Source organism: Saimiri boliviensis, chromosome 1, assembly GCF_048565385.1.
Source record: "Saimiri boliviensis isolate mSaiBol1 chromosome 1, mSaiBol1.pri, whole genome shotgun sequence".
NCBI classification, from domain to species: domain Eukaryota; kingdom Metazoa; phylum Chordata; class Mammalia; order Primates; family Cebidae; genus Saimiri; species Saimiri boliviensis.
Genome location: NC_133449.1, coordinates 291,404,511 through 291,423,896, shown reverse-complemented (window position 1 = coordinate 291,423,896; position 19,386 = coordinate 291,404,511). Strand labels below are relative to the sequence as shown.

General features: G+C 47.4%; 1 protein-coding gene across 1 annotated transcript in view; it reads left to right on the top strand.

The window, feature by feature from the left end:
* ROPN1L (rhophilin associated tail protein 1 like) overlaps nucleotides 1–19,386 on the top strand; it is a 30,926-nt gene that overhangs the window by 3,724 nt on the left and 7,816 nt on the right. Inside the window, exons 2-6 of the mRNA XM_010343053.3 lie at nucleotides 2,823–2,926; nucleotides 3,355–3,767; nucleotides 3,899–4,070; nucleotides 10,095–10,218; nucleotides 11,765–11,926. Of these exons, the coding sequence (XP_010341355.1) occupies nucleotides 3,940–4,070; nucleotides 10,095–10,218; nucleotides 11,765–11,926 (417 nt within the window). The 5' untranslated portion in view covers nucleotides 2,823–2,926; nucleotides 3,355–3,767; nucleotides 3,899–3,939. The remainder of the gene's footprint in view (nucleotides 1–2,822; nucleotides 2,927–3,354; nucleotides 3,768–3,898; nucleotides 4,071–10,094; nucleotides 10,219–11,764; nucleotides 11,927–19,386) is intronic.

Genomic DNA, 19,386 nt, shown 5'->3' with positions numbered 1-19,386 from the left:
GCATGTCTGTGAGATCAGAAAGAATTTCGCTAAGGTTGTCTTTTAGCTGAATACTTAAGAGTAAAACCAATCAAATCCATTTTACATACTTCACCATATGTCCCAGAGAAAAAGGAAAGATTTGCATGATTTTTTCCTTCTGAGTGCCCTGAGGAGATCCTTTTGCTTAACAGACTTTGTGATTTTTCTTTGTTTCTAGGTTCAACATTTTTCCGTGATTGTTTTTCCCCAACCAAATTATTTACTTTAAATGCAGGGGTGATAGAGGAAATGCTATTTGAATCATACATATCCTTAGTCTGTGAAGTTGAAATTTTTGAGCAAAGGAAATTGCATGGTTAAATTCAGAAAGTGGCCATCAATTTCCCCTTTCCACACCACAGTTCACAGCCACTCTTGTTGCAAACATACAGTGATAAAGGAGAACTGGGCTGAGAAGGTAACATTCCCCTCCTCCCCAATGCTTTTATTTTGGTGTCCGTTTTATTTCTAGCACTGTACTTAGTACTATAGTTGAATGAGGTATGATGTCTCCCTTCAAGGAGCTCAAAGTGGAACAGAAACATGAGCAAAAGATTGTATAACAGAAGTATGAATAAAATGCTATGGCGAACACAGAGAAAGATTCACCCGGGAGAGATGGCCTGGCCACTTCTATAGTCACTGTTCTGTGTACGTAGCCCCCCGCCATTACTCTTTGAGCCGCCTTCTATCTCGTTCTACTCACTCACACTCTTCTCCGAAACCACCCATATGTAAATGCTACATGGAGGCCCTTTTTTTTTTTTTTTTTTTTTTGCCTCATTTTACATTGCTTATTGTTCTGAAACTTCTTTACATATGTAGCAGTGCTGGAGTTTTTCTCCTTCTCTGTTTGTTCAGTAACTCTTCTTTAGGACACACCTAAAGAAGAGAAACTTCATACCCAGTACCCCCATTCATTCACTCATAGGTTTTTGGGATCAGTCCCTTCTGCTGGCTGTGCGTTGGTCTGATGGAACAGAATAGAGTCCAGAAATAGCCCAGCATGTATGTGAACAACTGATTTTTGACAAAGATGCAAAGGTCTTGAAAAGCTGGTGCTGGAATAATTGGGTAATCTGATGCAAAATTAAAAATTAATTGATCCAGATCTTAACACATGCAAAGATTAAAGTCGAAATGGATTGTAGTTCTAAATATAAAACCCAAAAACTATAATTTCTAGAAGACAAGGAAAACATGTTCAGCCTTGGGTTAGGCAAAGATTTCTTAGATCCAACACCAAAAGCACAATCCAAGAAGGAAAAATTGTTAACTTGTACTTTATCAAAATGGAAAACTTCTCTTTGAAAGATGCCATTAAGAGAACAAAAAGACAAGCTGTAGTATGGCAGAAAATACTTGCAAAACATTTCTGATAAATGACTTGCATCTAGATTACGTAAGTCTCAATTGCTGTTTCTCCTAAGCTTGCTGCCTCTGCCTTTGCTCTCCTTTTTTCCATTCATTTTCAACATAAAATCCAGAATGTTCTGCTTGCGATCCAAGTCAGATCACACCAATCCTCAGAACTCCAGTAGACTACCATCACACTCAAAGTCCACAATAGGCTTCAAAGCTGGGCAAAACACGGGGCACCCCTTTCCTTCCTTCCGTGACCCATCACCTCTGTGTTCACCCTGCTTCCGTCCCCCCTGCTTCCAAAACAGGTCGGGCCTTGGGGCCTTTGCACTTGGTATTTGATTTGCCATACCCAAATGTTCATTCAGGCCTCCTCATTTTTCCTGAAGTGCCGTTCTTACTGAGGCTTATCGAAAGCTGCAGCTACTGGGGAATTCCTGTCTCATCTCGCTGCTATATTTTATACTCCCTGCTCCCTTTTGTACTTTGAAACATGGTTTCCCTTTGTTTACATTTGCATATTTTACCCACTTGAATGTAAGCTCCAAATATTTTATTTTTTTTTTAACTGAATTATTACTGTATTTCCAGAACACTTCCCTAGCAAATATTTGGTACTCAATAGTATTGCTAAGTTAGTAAATAATGAGTTTAGAATCAAAATAATGTGGCCAAAATAAAACCTGAAAGCCCTGTCTCATTTCCCATAGGTAACTGCTGTTATAGTTTAGTTATATGCTTCCAGATACACATTCACAGAATCATTTGTCACCGTAAAGGTGTCACACTACACAGATTGTTCGACAAGATGCTTTTTGGCACTTTATATATCATGGGTGTCTTTTTTCATACCACTGTGTGGCCAGGCCATGATTTGTTTTACAGAAGACAATTATCCCATTTAATTATGTGGTATAGTAAAGGTTTTTGTACATATTACTTTTTATTGTATTTATGTAGGATGAATTCCCAGAATATTGCACAATCATGAAAGAATTTTATAGTGTCAAATTGCCCCCTAAAGGTACTAATTGACATCCTCAATAGTGTGTAAGATTCCTGTTTTTTGTTTTTTGTTTTTTTTGAGACAGAGTCTTGCTCTGTTGCCCAGGCTGGAGTGCAGTGGCGTTGTCTCTGCTCACTGCAACCTCCGCCTCCTGGGCTCAAGCTATTCTGCCACAGCCTCTCAAGCAGCTGGGATTATAGGCACGCGCCACCATGCCCAGCTAATTTTTGTAGAGACGGGGATTTCATCATGTTGGCCAGGCTGTTCTAGAACTCTTGACCTCAGGCGATCCGCTCCCCTTGGCCTCCCAAAGTGCTGGGATTCACAGGCTGAGCCACCACGCCTGGCGTAGACTCCCTGTTGACAAACATTTTCAGTTTTTGCCAATGCTGTTAATTTGGAAATGTTTATATGTGTATTTTGGACCCAACAGAAACGATCAAAATCGGGCAACTTCCCCAGTTTCATTGAAGAGAGGGCTTGAAGACCCGTCTTGGAAGTAGCTCACCGTAGTTTTCTCCATCTTCCTGTTTGGAGGTGAGCAGGAGGAGGTGGGTTTGGGGGTCTCACGCATACGGTGGCTGTTAACGGCAACTGCAGCAGCCAGTCAGGTCACTCCCTAAAGCAAAGTTATGGTGCCTTGGTCAGCACCCACCAAATTCGAGGTTTCTCTCATCCTTCCACTCGAAGCTCTTTTGACAGATGTGACTTATTTTCTCCTAGAGCCGGTCACATTGGCTCAACCACCCTATCTTAAATACAATATTGTTTTAGCTGGAACTGCCCACTGTCTAAGTGGCTTTTTAACTTAAGAACTGAGATTCGCTAAGGGACGGCTTAGGCAAGGGAACGGTACGTGGGAAGTTCGAGGCCCGAGACGTCGGGAGAAGTGGCCTCGGGCGCAGGCGGGTCCCGCGCCGCGCGGGGGATCAGCCCCGTCACTTCACCCGCTTCCCTCCTAGCAGGCCCGAGTACCCTCGCCTCAGCCTCACGTAGCCAGAGCACGGGGAGGAAGGAGTCCTTTGTGAGTTCGCCGCTCACATTCGGCGGTGGGAAACAGATCCGAAGACCCTTTCCTCGGTGAGACGCTCAGCTCTCGCGGCTCTGAACCACTGGCGAGCGGCGAGGGCTCCCAGCCGGACCCCGCCAGTACCTCCCTATCCCGCCGCGGGCAGCTCCGCCTCGCTCGGGGCCGCGTGCGCGTGCGCGGGTGCCGGGGGCGGGGCCTGCGCGCGTCCCGGTTGCCTGCGCGCGTCCCGGTTGCCTGGATACCGAGCGCGTCCCTAGCGGCGGCGGCCGGAGCTCGCGAGCTGCTGGGTCTGGGGTGCAGCTGGAGAGGCAGTTGGTCCTCACTTCTCGAGAAACCCGCGTAGGAGCGGTAAGAGCACCCGGGAAGCCGGCCCCAACCTCAGGAGCGGGAGGGCGGGCGGCCCGGGCCACGAGCCCTGAGTCCCGAGCTGCTAGCTGCTCCGCCGCGCCCGAGCCGACGGCCGCCCTTCTTCCCGCCAGCGCGCCCCGATTCCCCAGCCTGGTCTGGTCTGCGGAGAGCGATGCCGCTTCCGGACACCATGTTCTGCGCTCAGCAGATCCACATTCCCCCGGAGCTGCCGGACATCCTGAAGCAGTTCACCAAGGCTGCCATCCGCACCCAGCCTGCCGACGTGCTGCAGTGGTCCGCGGGGTAAGCGCCCTCCGCCCGGGGAGCGGTCCGGTCTGCGAGTCCGAGACAGAACCAGAGAGCCCTTCTCCCGGACCAGGAGCGCAACGCGCACTCAGCGTCTTTAGAGTATCGGGCAAAATTTTCCCCTTAGCATTGGTGACATCTGTACCTGAGTGTCTATCTAGGAACCATTTCGATGTATTGACCATGAAACCCGAAATTATTGTAAAATGCTCACTTACCCACAAAGTAATGTCAACTCAATTGTTAAAAAGTGGTGTTTATGAAGATAGACTAAAACTTAACAAAGCAATTGCATTGGGCAAGAAGTGTCTATATTATGTTACTATTACACGGTTGCGGTCACTTTATTTGTGAAATGATTTTACAAAGAGGACTCTTTTAGCTAAGTTCCTCATCTGCAGAGAATCCTCTCAGAGCTGTGCACACCCAGAGCTGGTTAAATTTATTAGAACTGGAACGGCCGAGGTCGTACTGCGGTCATCATCCAAGGAGTACTCAGGGTAAATTGTCTAGCAAATGAAACTTCATAGTTTTTTTGCCACAGACATTCCAACCCTTTCCAGGAATACACATTCATAATCTCATAGTTAAAAGTAAACAGATCTTAGAGGCATTAAGATAAATCTTGGTTTTACAGGACAGCTCTTTGCCCCTTTTCAATAAACACATGTAAAACAAAAACTTTTACGATGACAAGAGTCAACATAGGTGTAAGTTTAATTTAAATATTTTAGTCATCAACATGTCAAATTTTGGCTAGGCTTGGTGGCTCACGCCTGTAATCTCAGCACTTTGGGAGGCCAAGCTGGGAGGATTGCTTGAGCCCAAGAGTTTGAGATCAGCCTGGGCAACATAGAAGACCCCATCTCTGTTTCTTTTTAATAAGAAAAATAATTTAAAAAGAAAAAAAGGTCAAATTTTGCTGACTTTCTCTAAACTCTATAACCAAGGTGAATTAATTTCCTTCCGCTGTAACAAATCACCACAAAACTTGACAGCTGAAAACACAGACATACATTCTTGCAGTTCTGGAGGCCAAAAGTCCAAAATCAGTTCCACTAGGTTAAAATCAAGGTGGCATGAGACACTGGTCACCACCTATGGAGGTCTGTCCTGCAGATCCTGACTCAGTGACCTGGTGAATGAATGCACTCACACGCACACAATACAGTGTCGAGTGGACTAGGAATGGTCATTCGCTGCTCTCAGAGGGAGATTGCAGCCAACCGACCACTACTCCCTGTTCCTCCTTGCATTTATTCACTATAGATTTAATAACAGAGCTTCTAAGTCAACATGCTTGTGGATAATTAACATGGTTAAACGAGGTTTTACAAATGATAAAAAGTCTTGATTCCCAGCCCAGAATAAACACTATTAACAGGTAATCCCCCTTCAACCTCCCCCGAGAGGACCATCCAGCACAGAGTTTACATGAATAAACAGAGTAGAGACAAAGGAATGTGGGGTACATGGACTTAATTGGGGAAGATTTTATTATCCTAATCTTTTTACTCTATCACTTAATACTCTAATGTGTGAACTGACTGCCTTCAGCCCATTGTCATTAAAACCTTTCAGCCTTCCAAAGAGTTTGAGACTATATAACTTCCCTAATATTTTGCCAGCCACCCCATGTGAATCCCAACATTGGCAGGGCTTTGCTCTTTGCTGGGCTCTCAGGAGAACCCAGCTCATTTCCTTGCCTTTTCCGGCTTCTGGAGCTGTATTCCTTAGACTCCTTGGCTCATGTCCCCTTCCTCCATTTTCGAGGCCAGCATCTTCACATCTCCCTCTGCCTCCCTCATCCAAGAACATGGGTGATTGCATTCAGTGCCCATCCAGATAGTCCAGGGCAATTTTCCCACCCAAGGTCCTTAATCAATCTACAAAATCCCTGTTACCATGTAAAGTAACATTTCCAGGTTCCAGGGACTCGGACCTGGATACGATTGGGGCTGTTACTTTACCTACCAGCTGAGCTGCTTCTCCATCCAGTGCTTGCCTTCTGAGAAACCCTTTTATCAATTGTTTCTGAAAGACTCTTTTAAGGTTCTTGCTAAAGAAATGTAGCCTCTGGTTTTAACTGTTATTCAAGCTTAAATAAAAGGATTTATAAGAGTTTGTGTCTACAAAAAAATTCCAAGATTTATGAACTTTTTCTTGGAACATTAAATTGTATTTAGTAATAGCTTAGAGACAGTTGTTTTAAGCTTCACTTCGTTTGTTTGTTTATCTATTTATTTATTTATTTTGAGATGAAGCTTCACTCATTGCCCAGGCTGGAGTACAATAACGAGATCACAGCTCATTGCAACCTCCACCTTCTGGGTTCAAGCGATTTTCCTGCTTCAGCCTCCTGAGTAACTGGGATTATAGGTGCTTGCCACCACATCTGGCTAATTTTTGTATTTTTAGTACAGATGGGGTTTCACCATGTTAACCAGGCTGGTCTTGAACTCATGACCTTGATCCTCCAGCCTTGGCCTCCCAAAGTGCTGGGATGACAGGCTTGAGCCATGTTGGCTGGCCAAGATCAATTTTTGAGTTTAGGAGAAAACCCAGGCGTTACTCATTCCGCAGTCTGTATGTAATAGGCTCAAATGCATTTCAGCTGCCACAGGACGTAATCTGTTAGGGAGAGCTGTTCATAAGTAACTCAAGGTGGGACTTGGTAAGTGCAAAAATGAAGGGTCATGAAAGTTAAGCGAAGAGTGACTTGGTCCTTGAGAGATTTTGTGGGCACAGAGATTGGAGTTCAGGTGGGGTGGAGAGCACTCCAGGAAGAGGAAGCAGCACAGGGAGAAGGGGGCGGAGACAGGAAGAAGAAAACCCATTAAAACCGAAACAGGAAACCAGTATACCCACAGATATAACTGCTTTAGAACAAGCTAGTGGGCCGAGTGTATGGCTCAAGCCTGTAATCCCTGCATTTTTGGGAGGACAAGGTGGACAGATTGCTTGAGCTCAGGAGTTCGAAACCAGCCTGGGCAACATTACAAGACCTTGTCTGTACTAAAAGTGAGCTGGCTGTGGTGGTACATGCCTATAGTCCCAAGAATAAGCAAGTGGGCTGAGCGCGTGGCTCATGCCCGTAATCCCTACATTTTGGGAGGACGAGGTGGGCAGATTGCTTTAGCTCAGGAGTTTGAGACCAGCCTGTGCAACATTGCAAGACCTTGTCTGTACTAAAAATAAAATGAGCTGGCTGTGGTGGTACGTGCCTGTAGTCCCAGCTATTCAGGAGGCTGAGGCAGGAGGATTGCTTGAGCCCAGGAGTTGGAGGCTTCAGTGAGCCCTGTTCACAATACTGTACCCCAGCTGGGGTGACATAGCAAGAGCCTGTCTAAAAAAGGGAAAAAAAGAAAAAGAGCAAACAAGTAGGCATTCCTGTTTCCTCAGGTTAGGGTTCTTTGCAAAGGAGCTTTGCAGGTGGCCAGATATCAAAGATGAGCCAGCCTCCTGCCTAGCCTGTGGACTCCACCGTGAGGGGAGTTGGCTGTTCCTATGATACCATTGCACGGTTGTGCCTCACACAGGACAACGAATGCAAGAATCAGTCAAGTAGTAGAGGCTCTTTGGCTCGCATGCACCTCTGGGAACTGGCAGAGAGTAATATTAGTTGGTCTTGCCTCAAAAGCAGATTTTCCCAGCCTCGGCTCTGCTGACCATTGGGAAGGGCACAGGAGGAAGGAGCGTCCTGTGCATGGTGGGACTCAGCAGCCTCCTGGCCTGCACCCGCCGGATGCCTGGAGTACCATCCACCCTCTGTTGTGACAATCAAAAATGTCTCCAGGCTGGGCACAGTGGCTCACGCCTGTAATCCCAGCACTTTGGGAGGCTGAGGTGGGTGGATTGTCTGAGCTCAGGAGTTTGAGATGACCCTGGGGGCAACATGGTGAAACCCTGTCTCTACTAAAATACAAAAAATTAGCTGGGCTTGGTGGTGCACATGTGTAATCCCAGCTACTCAGGAGGCTGAGGCCAGAGAATCGCTTGAACCCAGGAAGTGGAGGTTGCAATGAGCCGAGATGGCGCCACTGCACTCCAGCCTGGGCCACAGAGCAAGACTGTGTCTCATAAGAAAAAAAAAAAAAAAAGTCTCCAGAAATTGCCAAATGCCTTGGTGAGGGAGGAAGAGGGGGAGCATTGTCCCCCACTGAGAGCCCTGCCTCCAGAGGCTGCATCAAGCCTGGGTTCCTTACCTGAGTTATGAGGAATTACTCCCACAAAATAGATGCAAACCTTGATTAGTAGGAATGTGGCTAGGTGCCCGTTCTTCACCTGCACCCTTTAGGTCAGGCGTCCCCAAACTACAGCCCGCGGGCCACATGTGGCCCCCTGAGGCCATTTATCCGGCCCCCCGCCGCACTTCAGGAAGGGACACCTCTTTCATTGGTGGTCAGTGAGAGGAGCACAGTATGTGGCAGCCCTCCTACGGTCTGAGGGACAGTGAACTGGCCCCCTGTGTAAAAAGTTTGGGAATGCCTGCTTTAGGTCTTTAGAGCCACGTTTGTCTCACTCACTGCCGCCATCATTTTAACTTTCCTTCAAATCATCAACAAAGCCACAAAATGGAGCTGAAGTTGTCTTACAAGAAGAAAAGAAAGTCAGATTGGAAGGACATACAGAGAAAGGATGAGCCAGGCGCCGTGGCTCGCGCCTGTAATCCGCGCCTGTAATCCTCGGGAGGCCGAGGTGGGTGGATCACCTGAGGTCAGGACTTCAAGACCAGCCTGGCCAACATGGTGAAACCCCATCTTTGTAAAACAAAAAAACCCAAAAAACAAACAAACAAAAAAACAACAAAAAGAGAAAGGATGAGATAGGAAGTTCATTTTAGTCTATCAAATATCGACTTACCCATATTTATCTGTATGAGAAGTTTCTAACTACTCATGGCTTTAAACTCTGACCTGTGGCCCTGGCGGATGCTTTCATGTTCATTTTCCTGGACATGCTGTCTCTTTTCATCAGGCTAAAGTCATTAGGACCCCAAAGGAGGTGGCTTCAGTATCAACACCTCTGGCAAAGATACCAAGGGGCGTGGGTTTCTCAGAAGGTCTTGCCTGGCACCCATGTCAGCACGAGCCGGAGGCTGGATGTGGGTTCCCTCTTGACTTACTTCCCTGACAGTTCCCCACTCTGTCCCCAGCATCAGCAGCAATATCAGTGTCCCAGAAAGGAACAATTAAGGGGACAAATGCCAGGCAGGGACAGTGGAAGGGTGGGACAGACCAGCACTGTCATTCCACAGTGTGGAAATAGGTGGCCTCTGTGTTCCCAGGCTGCCTCAGAGTTGAATATGCAGAGACACTTAAAGTCAAGCACCTCAAAAAGCAGCAAGACCAAACCCACCTGTGTGGGATGCTGGCTGGGCACAGTGGCTCACGCCTACAATCCTAGCACTGTGGGAGGCCAAGCCGTGAGGATCCCTTGAGCTCCAGACAGCATGGGCAATAGAGTAAGACCCCAGCTCTACTAGAAATAATGAAAAAGATTAGCCAGGTGTGGTGGTGTGTGCCTGTAGTCCCAGCCACTCAGGAGGCTTGGGCGGGAGGATCCCTTGAGGCTGGGAGGTCGAGGCTTGCAGTGAGCCGTGATTATACCACTGCACTCCAGCCTGGGTGACAGAGTGAGACCCTGTCTCAAAAAATTTAGGAGGAAAAAAAATAACCGTACATGGAGTTCCAGCTGATTGTGAAGTACGGCAAGGGGTTGGGGGCTGGGGAAGAATAACACACGCTGAAGGAGCGAGTGGCAGCCACTGCGCCAAGCCCTGCTCACACACACAGTGCTCCTGGACCCGCCAACAGGCACTCTCATTATCTGCTTGGCCCGCAGAGAAACTAAGGTATGCGGGGAAGGTTAAGTCAGAGAGCTAAGTGGAGGAGCCAGGACTCAAGCCCGGGATGCTGGGCCTTCCTCATCACCGTTGTTTTCAGGGGTTATTTAAGAAATGCATTGCATAGCTGCTGTTTGTGTATTGGTGAGCTTTCAGAGATGTCTGTTATTTATTAGATATTTTACAGCCTTGTCGAGAGGAGACCCACTTCCTGTAAAGGAAAGGATGGAAATGCCCATGGCAACACAGAAAACAGACACGGGCCTGACGCAGGGACTCCTTAAAGTTTTGCACAAGCAGGTACGAGCGGGTGTGCGGCCTCGGGCAGCTGGCCTGCGTTTTCCTTACCGTTCACTGTGCATGATCACGGAGCGGGACCCACCCCAGTGGTGCATTTCAAAACCTCCGGAGGTCCCTGAAGCCCTGCTTTCTCTGCCACGCATCATCAAGGTTTATTCAAGGAAGAAATGCATTGTCTTCAGGAGGTCTTTTTCTAGCTTAACCCAAAGTAACTGTCCAGGGGTGGATTTTAGAAAAGCGAAATATAATTCTTTTAAATACAAAGTTTAGATGACACTAGATTCTGCTAGGCAAAAAATACACATTTCCAGAACCTGAAGGGTTTCCAGTCTGTTCTCCAGGTGTGTATTTGTGAAAGCCGTGTGTGCGCCTGAGTGAGCCTCTGCCTTCTCCATCCGAAAGGCAGGGCTGCCCTTTGGCGCCGCGGTGGGCAGCGGCCTCTGGTGTCCAGCTCTGTGGAGAGCCTGGGCCCCCTTCCTGCGTTGCCCTTGGCCCCACACATCATCCTGTGTTTAGAGACGTGGGTAACGGAGCAAGGCTTGGCATACCTCATGACTTGGTTCTTTTGCTAAAAGCGACACCAGTGGCATAACCTTGATTTTCAGACTGACTTGTCCCCATTCTACGTTGTGAAGTGCTGTGCTTTTGCACAGGATACGCTGAATTTCAAAACCATGACTTTTCCATGGCTACCTTAAGGGAAACAAATAACTTTTGAATGGTGTCGCTTGGGAAAAGACACGCTGAAATCACTCAAAGCCTTTTCACCCAAGATACCGCTAGCAGAGGCAGAAGTTATCAGTCTCGATAGATTGTTTAAAATAGAAGGAAGGCTGGGCGCGGTGGTTCACACCTGTAATCCCAGCACTTTGGGAGGCCGAGGCGGGCAGATCACTTGAGGCAAGGAGTTCAAGACCAGCCTGGCCAACAAGGTGAAACTTTGTCTTCAATAAAAATACAAAACTTAGCAGGGTGTGATGCTGAGCCACTGTAATCCCAGCGACTCAGGAGGCTGAGGTGGGAGAATTGCTTAATCTTGGGAGGTGGATATTGCAGTGAGCCTAGATTGCACCATTGCACTCCAGCCCAGCCCAGGCAACAGAATGAGACTGTCTCAAAAAAAAAAAAAAAAAGAAGGAATACATTTATTTTCAGTTTTAAGATTTATCCTATCTAACTGTTAATGTGTTTAGGGGCTGTATTTCTGAAGCGTTTTTACTTACTGAGGTTTATTTTTTATTGTGAAGCATTTCAGACAGTAGAGTATCATATACCCAGTATCTCTATGCCTATTTCATTAAGTCATGGCACGATGCCGTATCCGCTTCACCGTCCTTTTTTCATTTAAGAAATAAAAGGTTGCCGCTCGCCACCGTCTCCGCCCCGCTCCCCGGGGCCGACGCAACCCACTGCCATGAGTTTGGAGTTCATCTTTCAACGGCATGGGGTGGGTTACTTGGTGTATGCTGAAGTATTCATGAGCGTTCGATTGCTTCCCAGGTTTTAAAACGTACCTACACTGTGTCATTCTGTGTCTTCTAAACAGTGCCACCACAAGAAATACGTGGGACTAAGCGATCTGGAGCAGAAGTGGAAGAATTTGTGCCTGCCGAAGGAAAAGTTCAAAGCGCTCTTACAGCTGGATCCTTGTGATAACAAAATCGAGTGGATGAAATTCTTGGCGCTGGGATGTAGCATGCTTGGTGGAGTACGTACCTATATACAGCGTATTAGTAATTCGGAAATTTAGTTTCAGTAGCTAAAGGGAACACGTTAGTATCTTTGTCTTAGAAAAGCGTTTTTTTCCCCCAGAGGCCTATTATATTAATATTTTCAGGCTTATAGTTATTTTAGTTTACAGAAATTACTGATGAATACCTCAATTTAAAAGTTAACAGTAGACGAAAGATTTGGATACTATTAAAATATATTTAGGTTTTAGAAGAAAATGCATCAATGTCTTTTTAAAACTACGAATTATTTTGTAAACTGTTACCTGTTTTGCTCATCTGTGGAAAGAGACATACACTTATTTTCTACTTTAATCGAAATCTATTATTTTTATTGTATTTATTTTTTTGAGACGGCGTTTCGCTCTTGTTGTGCAGGCTGGAGTGCAGTGGTGTGGTCTCTGCTCACTGCAACTTCCACATCCCGGGTTCAAGGAATTCTCCTGCCTCAGTCTCCCAAGTAGCTGGGATTACAGACATGCGTCATCATGCCTGGCAAATTTTGTATTTTTAGTACAGACGGTTTCTTGATGTTGGTTAGGCTGGTCTCGAACTCCCGACCTCAGGTGATCCACCCGCCTCGGCCTCCCAAAGTGCTGGGATTACAGGCGTGAGCCACCCACATCCGGCCTTAGAAATCTATTATTAATAACTAATAGATACAGTGCAAGTTTGCTGACGTTCGAGTATAAGCCAAGAGACTTAGGAATAAGACATGATCCTCCAGGTGACGAGGTGAGCCTGGGAGGTCGGGGTGAGAAGGGAGAGGTCAGAGCTGGGACGCTGTCGGCAGGACTTGCTTTGCAAACCCAGCATCAGTCTTCTCAGCTAAAGTCTTGCTGTGAGACGTGGTTGAGTGAAGGAAGAGTAACCTGGCATCAGCCATGCTAAGCTTGTGAAGAAGGGAGGCAGAGAAAGGAGAACCGACTCCCCTGACTACACAGACAAACGCTTTTCTTTGACTCCCTCCCTTCGATCTGTGGCCCCGCGAGTGTCACTGGGTGCGTCGTGGTCCTTGCTTCACAGTCCACACTCAGCTTTGGTTCCTGCATAGACTTCTTTCATTGCATTTTAATCGGAATGAATGACTTGAAACGGGTGATGGTAAACACCCGCAAACCTGCTCAGGGTGGTCATGAAAACACCAACAGTCACTTCCAACCACCTGTGACCTCTCCCACGTCCCATCCCCCTGCCCGGTGGCCTGAAGCCACGACATTTCCGAAGCTCCTGCTTCCTGTTCCCTGGCCTCCTAAACAAAGGTTTCTGTGTCCCCCAAGAGGTACATTGCGGAATTTTAGTTGGTTTTGACTTGAAAAGACAACTGTGTTATAATTTTCTGAATTTTTCATTCTAAGTGTTATTACTAGATGTATTCATCTGTAGCATCACAGGCCACGTGATGCTTCCCTTCCGTGTCACATCCAGTGTAGCGCAGTTCACCAGCGGAGGGCCCCAGTGGGAAGCCCTGTGCCCTCAGGGAGTCGGGTGTGTGGTGTGGCTGCAGAATGAGCAGGAGTTTTTTTTTGTTTTTTGTTTTGTTTTTTTTTTGAGACGGAGTTTCGCTCTTGTTACCCAGGCTGGAGTGCAATGGCACAATCTCGGCTCGCCGCAACCTCCGCCTCCTGGGTTCAGGCAATTCTCCTGCCTCAGCCTCCTGAGTAGCTGGGATTACAGGCACACGCCACCATGCCCAGCTAATTTTTGTATTTTTAGTAGAGACAGGGTTTCACCATGTTGTCCAGGATGGTCTTGATCTCTTGACCTTGTGATCCACCCGCCTCGGCCTCCCAAAGTGCTGGGATTACAGGCTTGAGCCACCGTGCCCGGCCGAGCAGGAGTTTTGTTGTGTAACTGCCCAAAGGCTGTGGAGGTGCTTCCCGTCAGCCCCGGGCTAACTGAGCCAAGGCCTGGATGCTGGCAGCCCGGGTACCCTCCAGTAGCAAGGACAGGTGCAGATGGCACCAGGGGAGTCTCTCAGGGGGGTACTATCAGGATAGACTAAGGCAAATGTGTTTTGTTATTGGAGACATTTTTATGTCACTTTGTTCATCTGGAACCCTTTGAAACCTGTCTGTCTGTCTATCTATCTATATCTGCATCTAGCTATGTATTTTTGAGATGGAGCTCACTCACTCTGTCACCCAGGCTGGAGTGCAGTGGTGCAATCTCAGCTCACTGCAACCTCCCAGGTTCAAGCGATTCTCCTGCCTCAGCCTCCTGAGTAGCTGGGATTACAGGCATGCGCCACCATGCTCAGCTAATTCTTGTATTTTTAGTAGAGATGGGGTTTCACCATCTTGGCTTGGCTGGTCTTGGACTCTTTTTTTTTTTTTGAGACGTAGTTTCGCTGTTGTTACCCAGACTGGAGTGCAATGGCACAATCTCAGCTCACCGCAACCTCCACCTCCTGGGTTCAAGCAATTCTCTTGCCTCAGCCTCCCGAGTAGCTGGGACTACAGGTGTGCACCACCACGCCCGGCTAATTTTTGTATTTTTAGTAGAGATGGGATTTCACCTGGCTGACCAAGATGGTCTCGATCTCTTGACCTCATGATCCACCCGCCTCGGCCTCCCAAAGTGCTGGGATTATAGGTGATTATAGGTGTGAGCCACCGCGCCCAGCAAAGTTTTTTTTTTTTTTTTTTTTGAGACAGAGTTTTTGCACTGTCACCAGGCTGGAGTGCAGTGGCACAATCTCGGCTCACTGCAGTCTCCGCCTCCTGGGTTCAAGCAATTCTCCTGCCTCAGCCTCCTGAGTAGCTGGGACTACAGGCACGCACCGCCATGCCCAGCTAAGTTTTGTATTTTTAGTAGAGACAAGGTTTCACCAAATTGGCCAGGATGGTCTCGATCTCTTAACCTCGTGATCCACCTGCCTTGGCCTCCCAAAGTGCTGGGATTACAGGCGTGAGCCACTGCGCCCGGCCTGGTCTTGAACTCTTGACCTCAAGTGATCTAGCTCCCAAAGTGCTGTGATTACAGATTACAGGTACAAGCCACTGTGCCCAGCCTGAAATATAATATATAAATATATATAATACATATAATATATATTTATATAAATATATATAATATATTTATATAAATATATAATACATATAATATATATATTTATATAAATATATATAATATATTTATATAAATATATATAATACATATATATATAAAATATCAACATATCTTTCTATCTATCTATTTATATATATTTGAGACAGAGTCTTGCTCTGTTGCCCAGGCTGTAGTGCAGTGGTGTCATTTGGGCTCACTACAACCTCCACCTCCTGGGTTCAAGTGATTCTCATGCCTCAGCCTCCCAAGTAGCTGGGATTACAGGCGTGCACCACCATGCCTGGCTAATTTTTTGTATTTTTAGTAGAGACAGGGTTTCCGTGTGTTGGCCAGGCTGATCTCGACCTCCTGACCTCAGGTGATCCACCTGCCTCAGCCTATCAAAGTGCTGGGATTACAGGCATGAGCTACCACACCCAGCCCTGAAATCAGTACCTTAATATATAATTGAATGTAGTATTTGAATTAATGTTGGTGGTTTCTGCCTCTAAGCTTAGTTGTAAAATTTTGATTTAACAATGATGAGAAAGTAGAGTAATTCATGTTTTTGTATCCATCTTTATAATTTTCACCTTCGTAATTGTGAAAATTAAGAACTAGATTTAAAACAAAATTGAATCTGATTTGGAAAATAAGGCCTGTTGTCCCTGTAGAGTATGTGACACTAGATGGAGACATTGTGTTAAGGATAGAGCCTCACCATCTCAACTGACTCCTGGGGAAGAGACGTCACAGACAGCACACCTTCTTTTGTTTTCTTCCCATCATACCTTCCTTTGCCCACAAGGAATACATTTACACAGGAATTGTGCTGTGGGTCACTGCAGGTTCCTGCCTATCTCCTAACTTGAGCCGCCTCTGGCAGCAGGGCTCCAGGCTTGCCCTTGATTCCTTCCATATGTGCTGGAGGCCCCAGCTGGTTGTAGAAAGCCACAGCCACCGTCTGCTCTGGTCCTGTGCAGCTCTGGACTCAGAATCAAGTTCAAGTGTGAAAATGGGTATCTCCTCCCTCAGAGTAGCATGTGGTCGTCTGGGGTCCATGTCAGCTGCCAGGGATGCCTGCTTTGCCCTGGCTCCCTCAGCCCACAGAGTGCTTAGAGTTCAAACACCTGCCTCAAGGTGCGCCAGATAGACAGTAGGTGCTTGGACCGCCGGGCCCTCGTGTGGACACGTGTGTCGTTGACCATGCTGGCCCCAGGTAGCTTGGAGGTGCGCTAAGTACACAAAGCTGTGAATTCCAGGAAGGGATTCTTCATGTTGTTTGGCATCATAAGTGTTCATTTTTATGCTTTTAAAAAACACCTTCGAAAAGGAGGAAATGAAGTGAAGTGCGATGAGAAGTAATTTGTAGTGGATTAGTGCCTGCAGAAGTTTATTTCTCATAGGATGCTGTATAATTGGTGTCTAACCACTGCCTGCGTGGGGCGGGATAGATGTCATTCCTGTTCGCTGCGTCCATGGCATGGGTGTGGCTGGTGGCAGATGTGCTCTCTGTGCTGTTACATTTCTCTTAGAAATAACTCTAGTCAAACTCATTGAGTTGACGATCTCTAAAAAGACTGGAAACCCCCACTTCAGTTTCTGAGTCATACGTATCATTCATTCATTCCACAAATGTTTACTGTGGATTACTTTGCACTAGGCCCTGTTCTAAGAGCTGAAGGTTCTGGAGTGAACGAGGTGGGCAAACATCCCCAGATTCTTGGGGCCGATGTCCTGTTGTACCCTTGGAGGCCTGAACACTGCTCTAGTTATTACATCCAAAGCTACCCATTCAGGGGCACTTCGAGCTGACCCAGGCAGGTGAATAAGGATGTTAAATTGCCATCTGGGTGTTGAAAGACTCCTGTCCTCTTTCTCAATGCCTTGATGTGCATGTTGTGATTTTTGTTTTACTAATTTTTTTTTTAAGAGACAGGGTCTTGTTCTGTCACCCAGGCTGGAGGGCAGTGGCATGGTCATAGCTCACCGCAGCCTCAGCCTCCTGTATTCAAGCAAACTTCCCACCTCCCAGGTCACTGGGATTACAGGCATTCGGCACCACATCCAGCTAATTTTTAATTTTTTTAGAGACAAGGATCTTGCCATGTTTCCCAGGCTGCCTGAGCTCAAGCAATTCTCTGGTCTTGGCCTCCCAAAGTTCTGGGATTTATAGGTGCAAGACACAGAGCCTGGCTGACTTTTATTTTTCCATTTCTGCAATGCCATTAATGAACCTGAGCATTAAAGCTGTGGATGAAAATGTTTTGTTTTGTTTTTTAAGCATGGGGATCTTTTTTTAACATAAGAAAATTGTGAACCAGGTCTTTCATCACCATACTCACACTGACAGTCCATCATGATCAAAGCAAATAACAATGACTTCAGTCAGGCTTTTAAATGCATTTGAACTTTATTAATCACAGAAGCCTCTCTCTTCATTTGTAACCGCAGATGCACACGTTGTCTAACGTAGCTTTCCATCTGAGCAGTGTGCGTGCAGTGGGCATGATTTCTAGTGTTTTCCTGTGTGTGGGAGTGCGCAGAGCCCTGCATGTGTGTTCTCTGGAATCTTCTCAACAGCCATTTGAGGAAGGCACCGTTTGCCAGAATGCAGGCTGGTGCCCCAAGGCGGAGAGAGGCCGAGTCACAGCAGGTAACTTGGAAGTTGGGAGAGGGAGGACCCCTCCTAGCGGTTCTGTGGCCCGAGGAGTGTGCAGCCCACAGCTTGGGACCACCTTTTTCAAGTTTACGCCTGAGATTTACTGTCTTAGAAAATAACAAGTCCTCGGGGCGATCATCAGAATCATTTTGTGTCCTAAAGTGATTCGTATCCTGGACGGCACTCGGCCCCAGCCTCCCCGGACAACAGTCACTCGGGAGTTCTCAGCACGTCACCCCACCCAGCTGTGCTACAGTGTGTCGGATTTTGTGGCTGACCCATCGCGGTACCTGTTGGCCTGAGGTGATGGCGCCTGCACCAGTGACAGAGGCCTGCGTCTTGCTTTCCTTCCAGGTTCCCCCAGCTAGGGCTCGAAAGCCCATTCAGAGATGTCCAAGAAAGGCCAACAGAATTTCTCATAGCGCCTGCAGCCCAGCCAACCTCCCTGCCACCAGTGGGAGCCTGCGGCCACAGGCGCATTTCGGAAGCTGTTCCTGAAGACAAAGGAGCCACTGAGGCTCCTGACTCCCCTGGCCGCATCTCCAGTTCCCCAGTTGCTCAGATCCCTCCCTCTGCAGGAAAGAGGCAGGATCCTCCACTGACCAACCTTGCCCCGCCTGCTGGAGAGTCCCATGGGCCACTGATGCTGGCCGCTGTGGCCTCTCCATTTCTGTCCTGGACAGGGGCATCACACCCCAGCCACGGGGTGGACTGCTGCTTCCCATCCAGGGCCTCCCACCCTCACTGCTGTCAGCCCCAGAAACCAACTTTAAATTAGCAAACTCTAGAGGATGATAGAATTTGATGAGAAGGCCCTCAGGCTTTTGAAAATGCAGTGCTGGATCAGCAGCGTGGCTTTACTGGAAGTCCAATCTCTACCCCAGCACAGGCAGCCACGCTGCGGAGGGGGACTTCCTGTGTTCTGATTCTGTGTAAAACGGTCCTATTTTCGTGTCCATGCCCGCTGAGAGGGCCCCTTGGGGAGGCGTGAGGTGACTGTTCTTCAGGGGCCTCATGTCATAAGAACAGCTGTAATTCAGAAACTGAAAAATCCTGCCGAGGTGGCACACCAGAAATACCCAGAAAATAGTAGGTGCCTCCGTGCCTGTGATCTGCACACATCTCCATTTTACTTTCAGATTACGGGTCAGGTGGAAATACTTGGTTAAAAACTAAGTGCTTGGCCCGGCGCGGTGGCTCACACCTGTAATCCCAGCACTTTGGGAGGCCGAGGCGGGTGGATCACCTGAGGTCAGGAGTTTGAGACCAGCCTGGCCAACATGGTGAAACCCTGTCTCTACTAACAAAAATTAGCCAGGCATAGTGCCAGGCACCTGTAATCCCAGCTACTGGGGAGGTTGAGGCAGGAGAATTGCTTGAACCCAGGAGGCAGAGATTGCAGTTAGCCAAGATTGCACCACTTCACTCCAGCCTGGGTGACAAGAGTGAGACTCCATCTCAAAATAAAAACAAAAACAAAAAACTAAGTGCAGCTTGCCAGTCACGTCTACCTGGCACGTATTGCACACGGGAGACTCAATCAGCAACAGGCGGGAGGGCAGCATGGGACAGCCGTGCCAAGGAGAGGGTCTTTTGGCTGGTGTGCAAGTGACCGTGCCAGCCACAGGCCTTTGGAATTGAGAAACACATTTTGAGAAATGTAACTTGCAGCCCAAGATCCAAGGAGTTGCCTTATGAATCCTTCTGGATATAAAAATCGCTGCA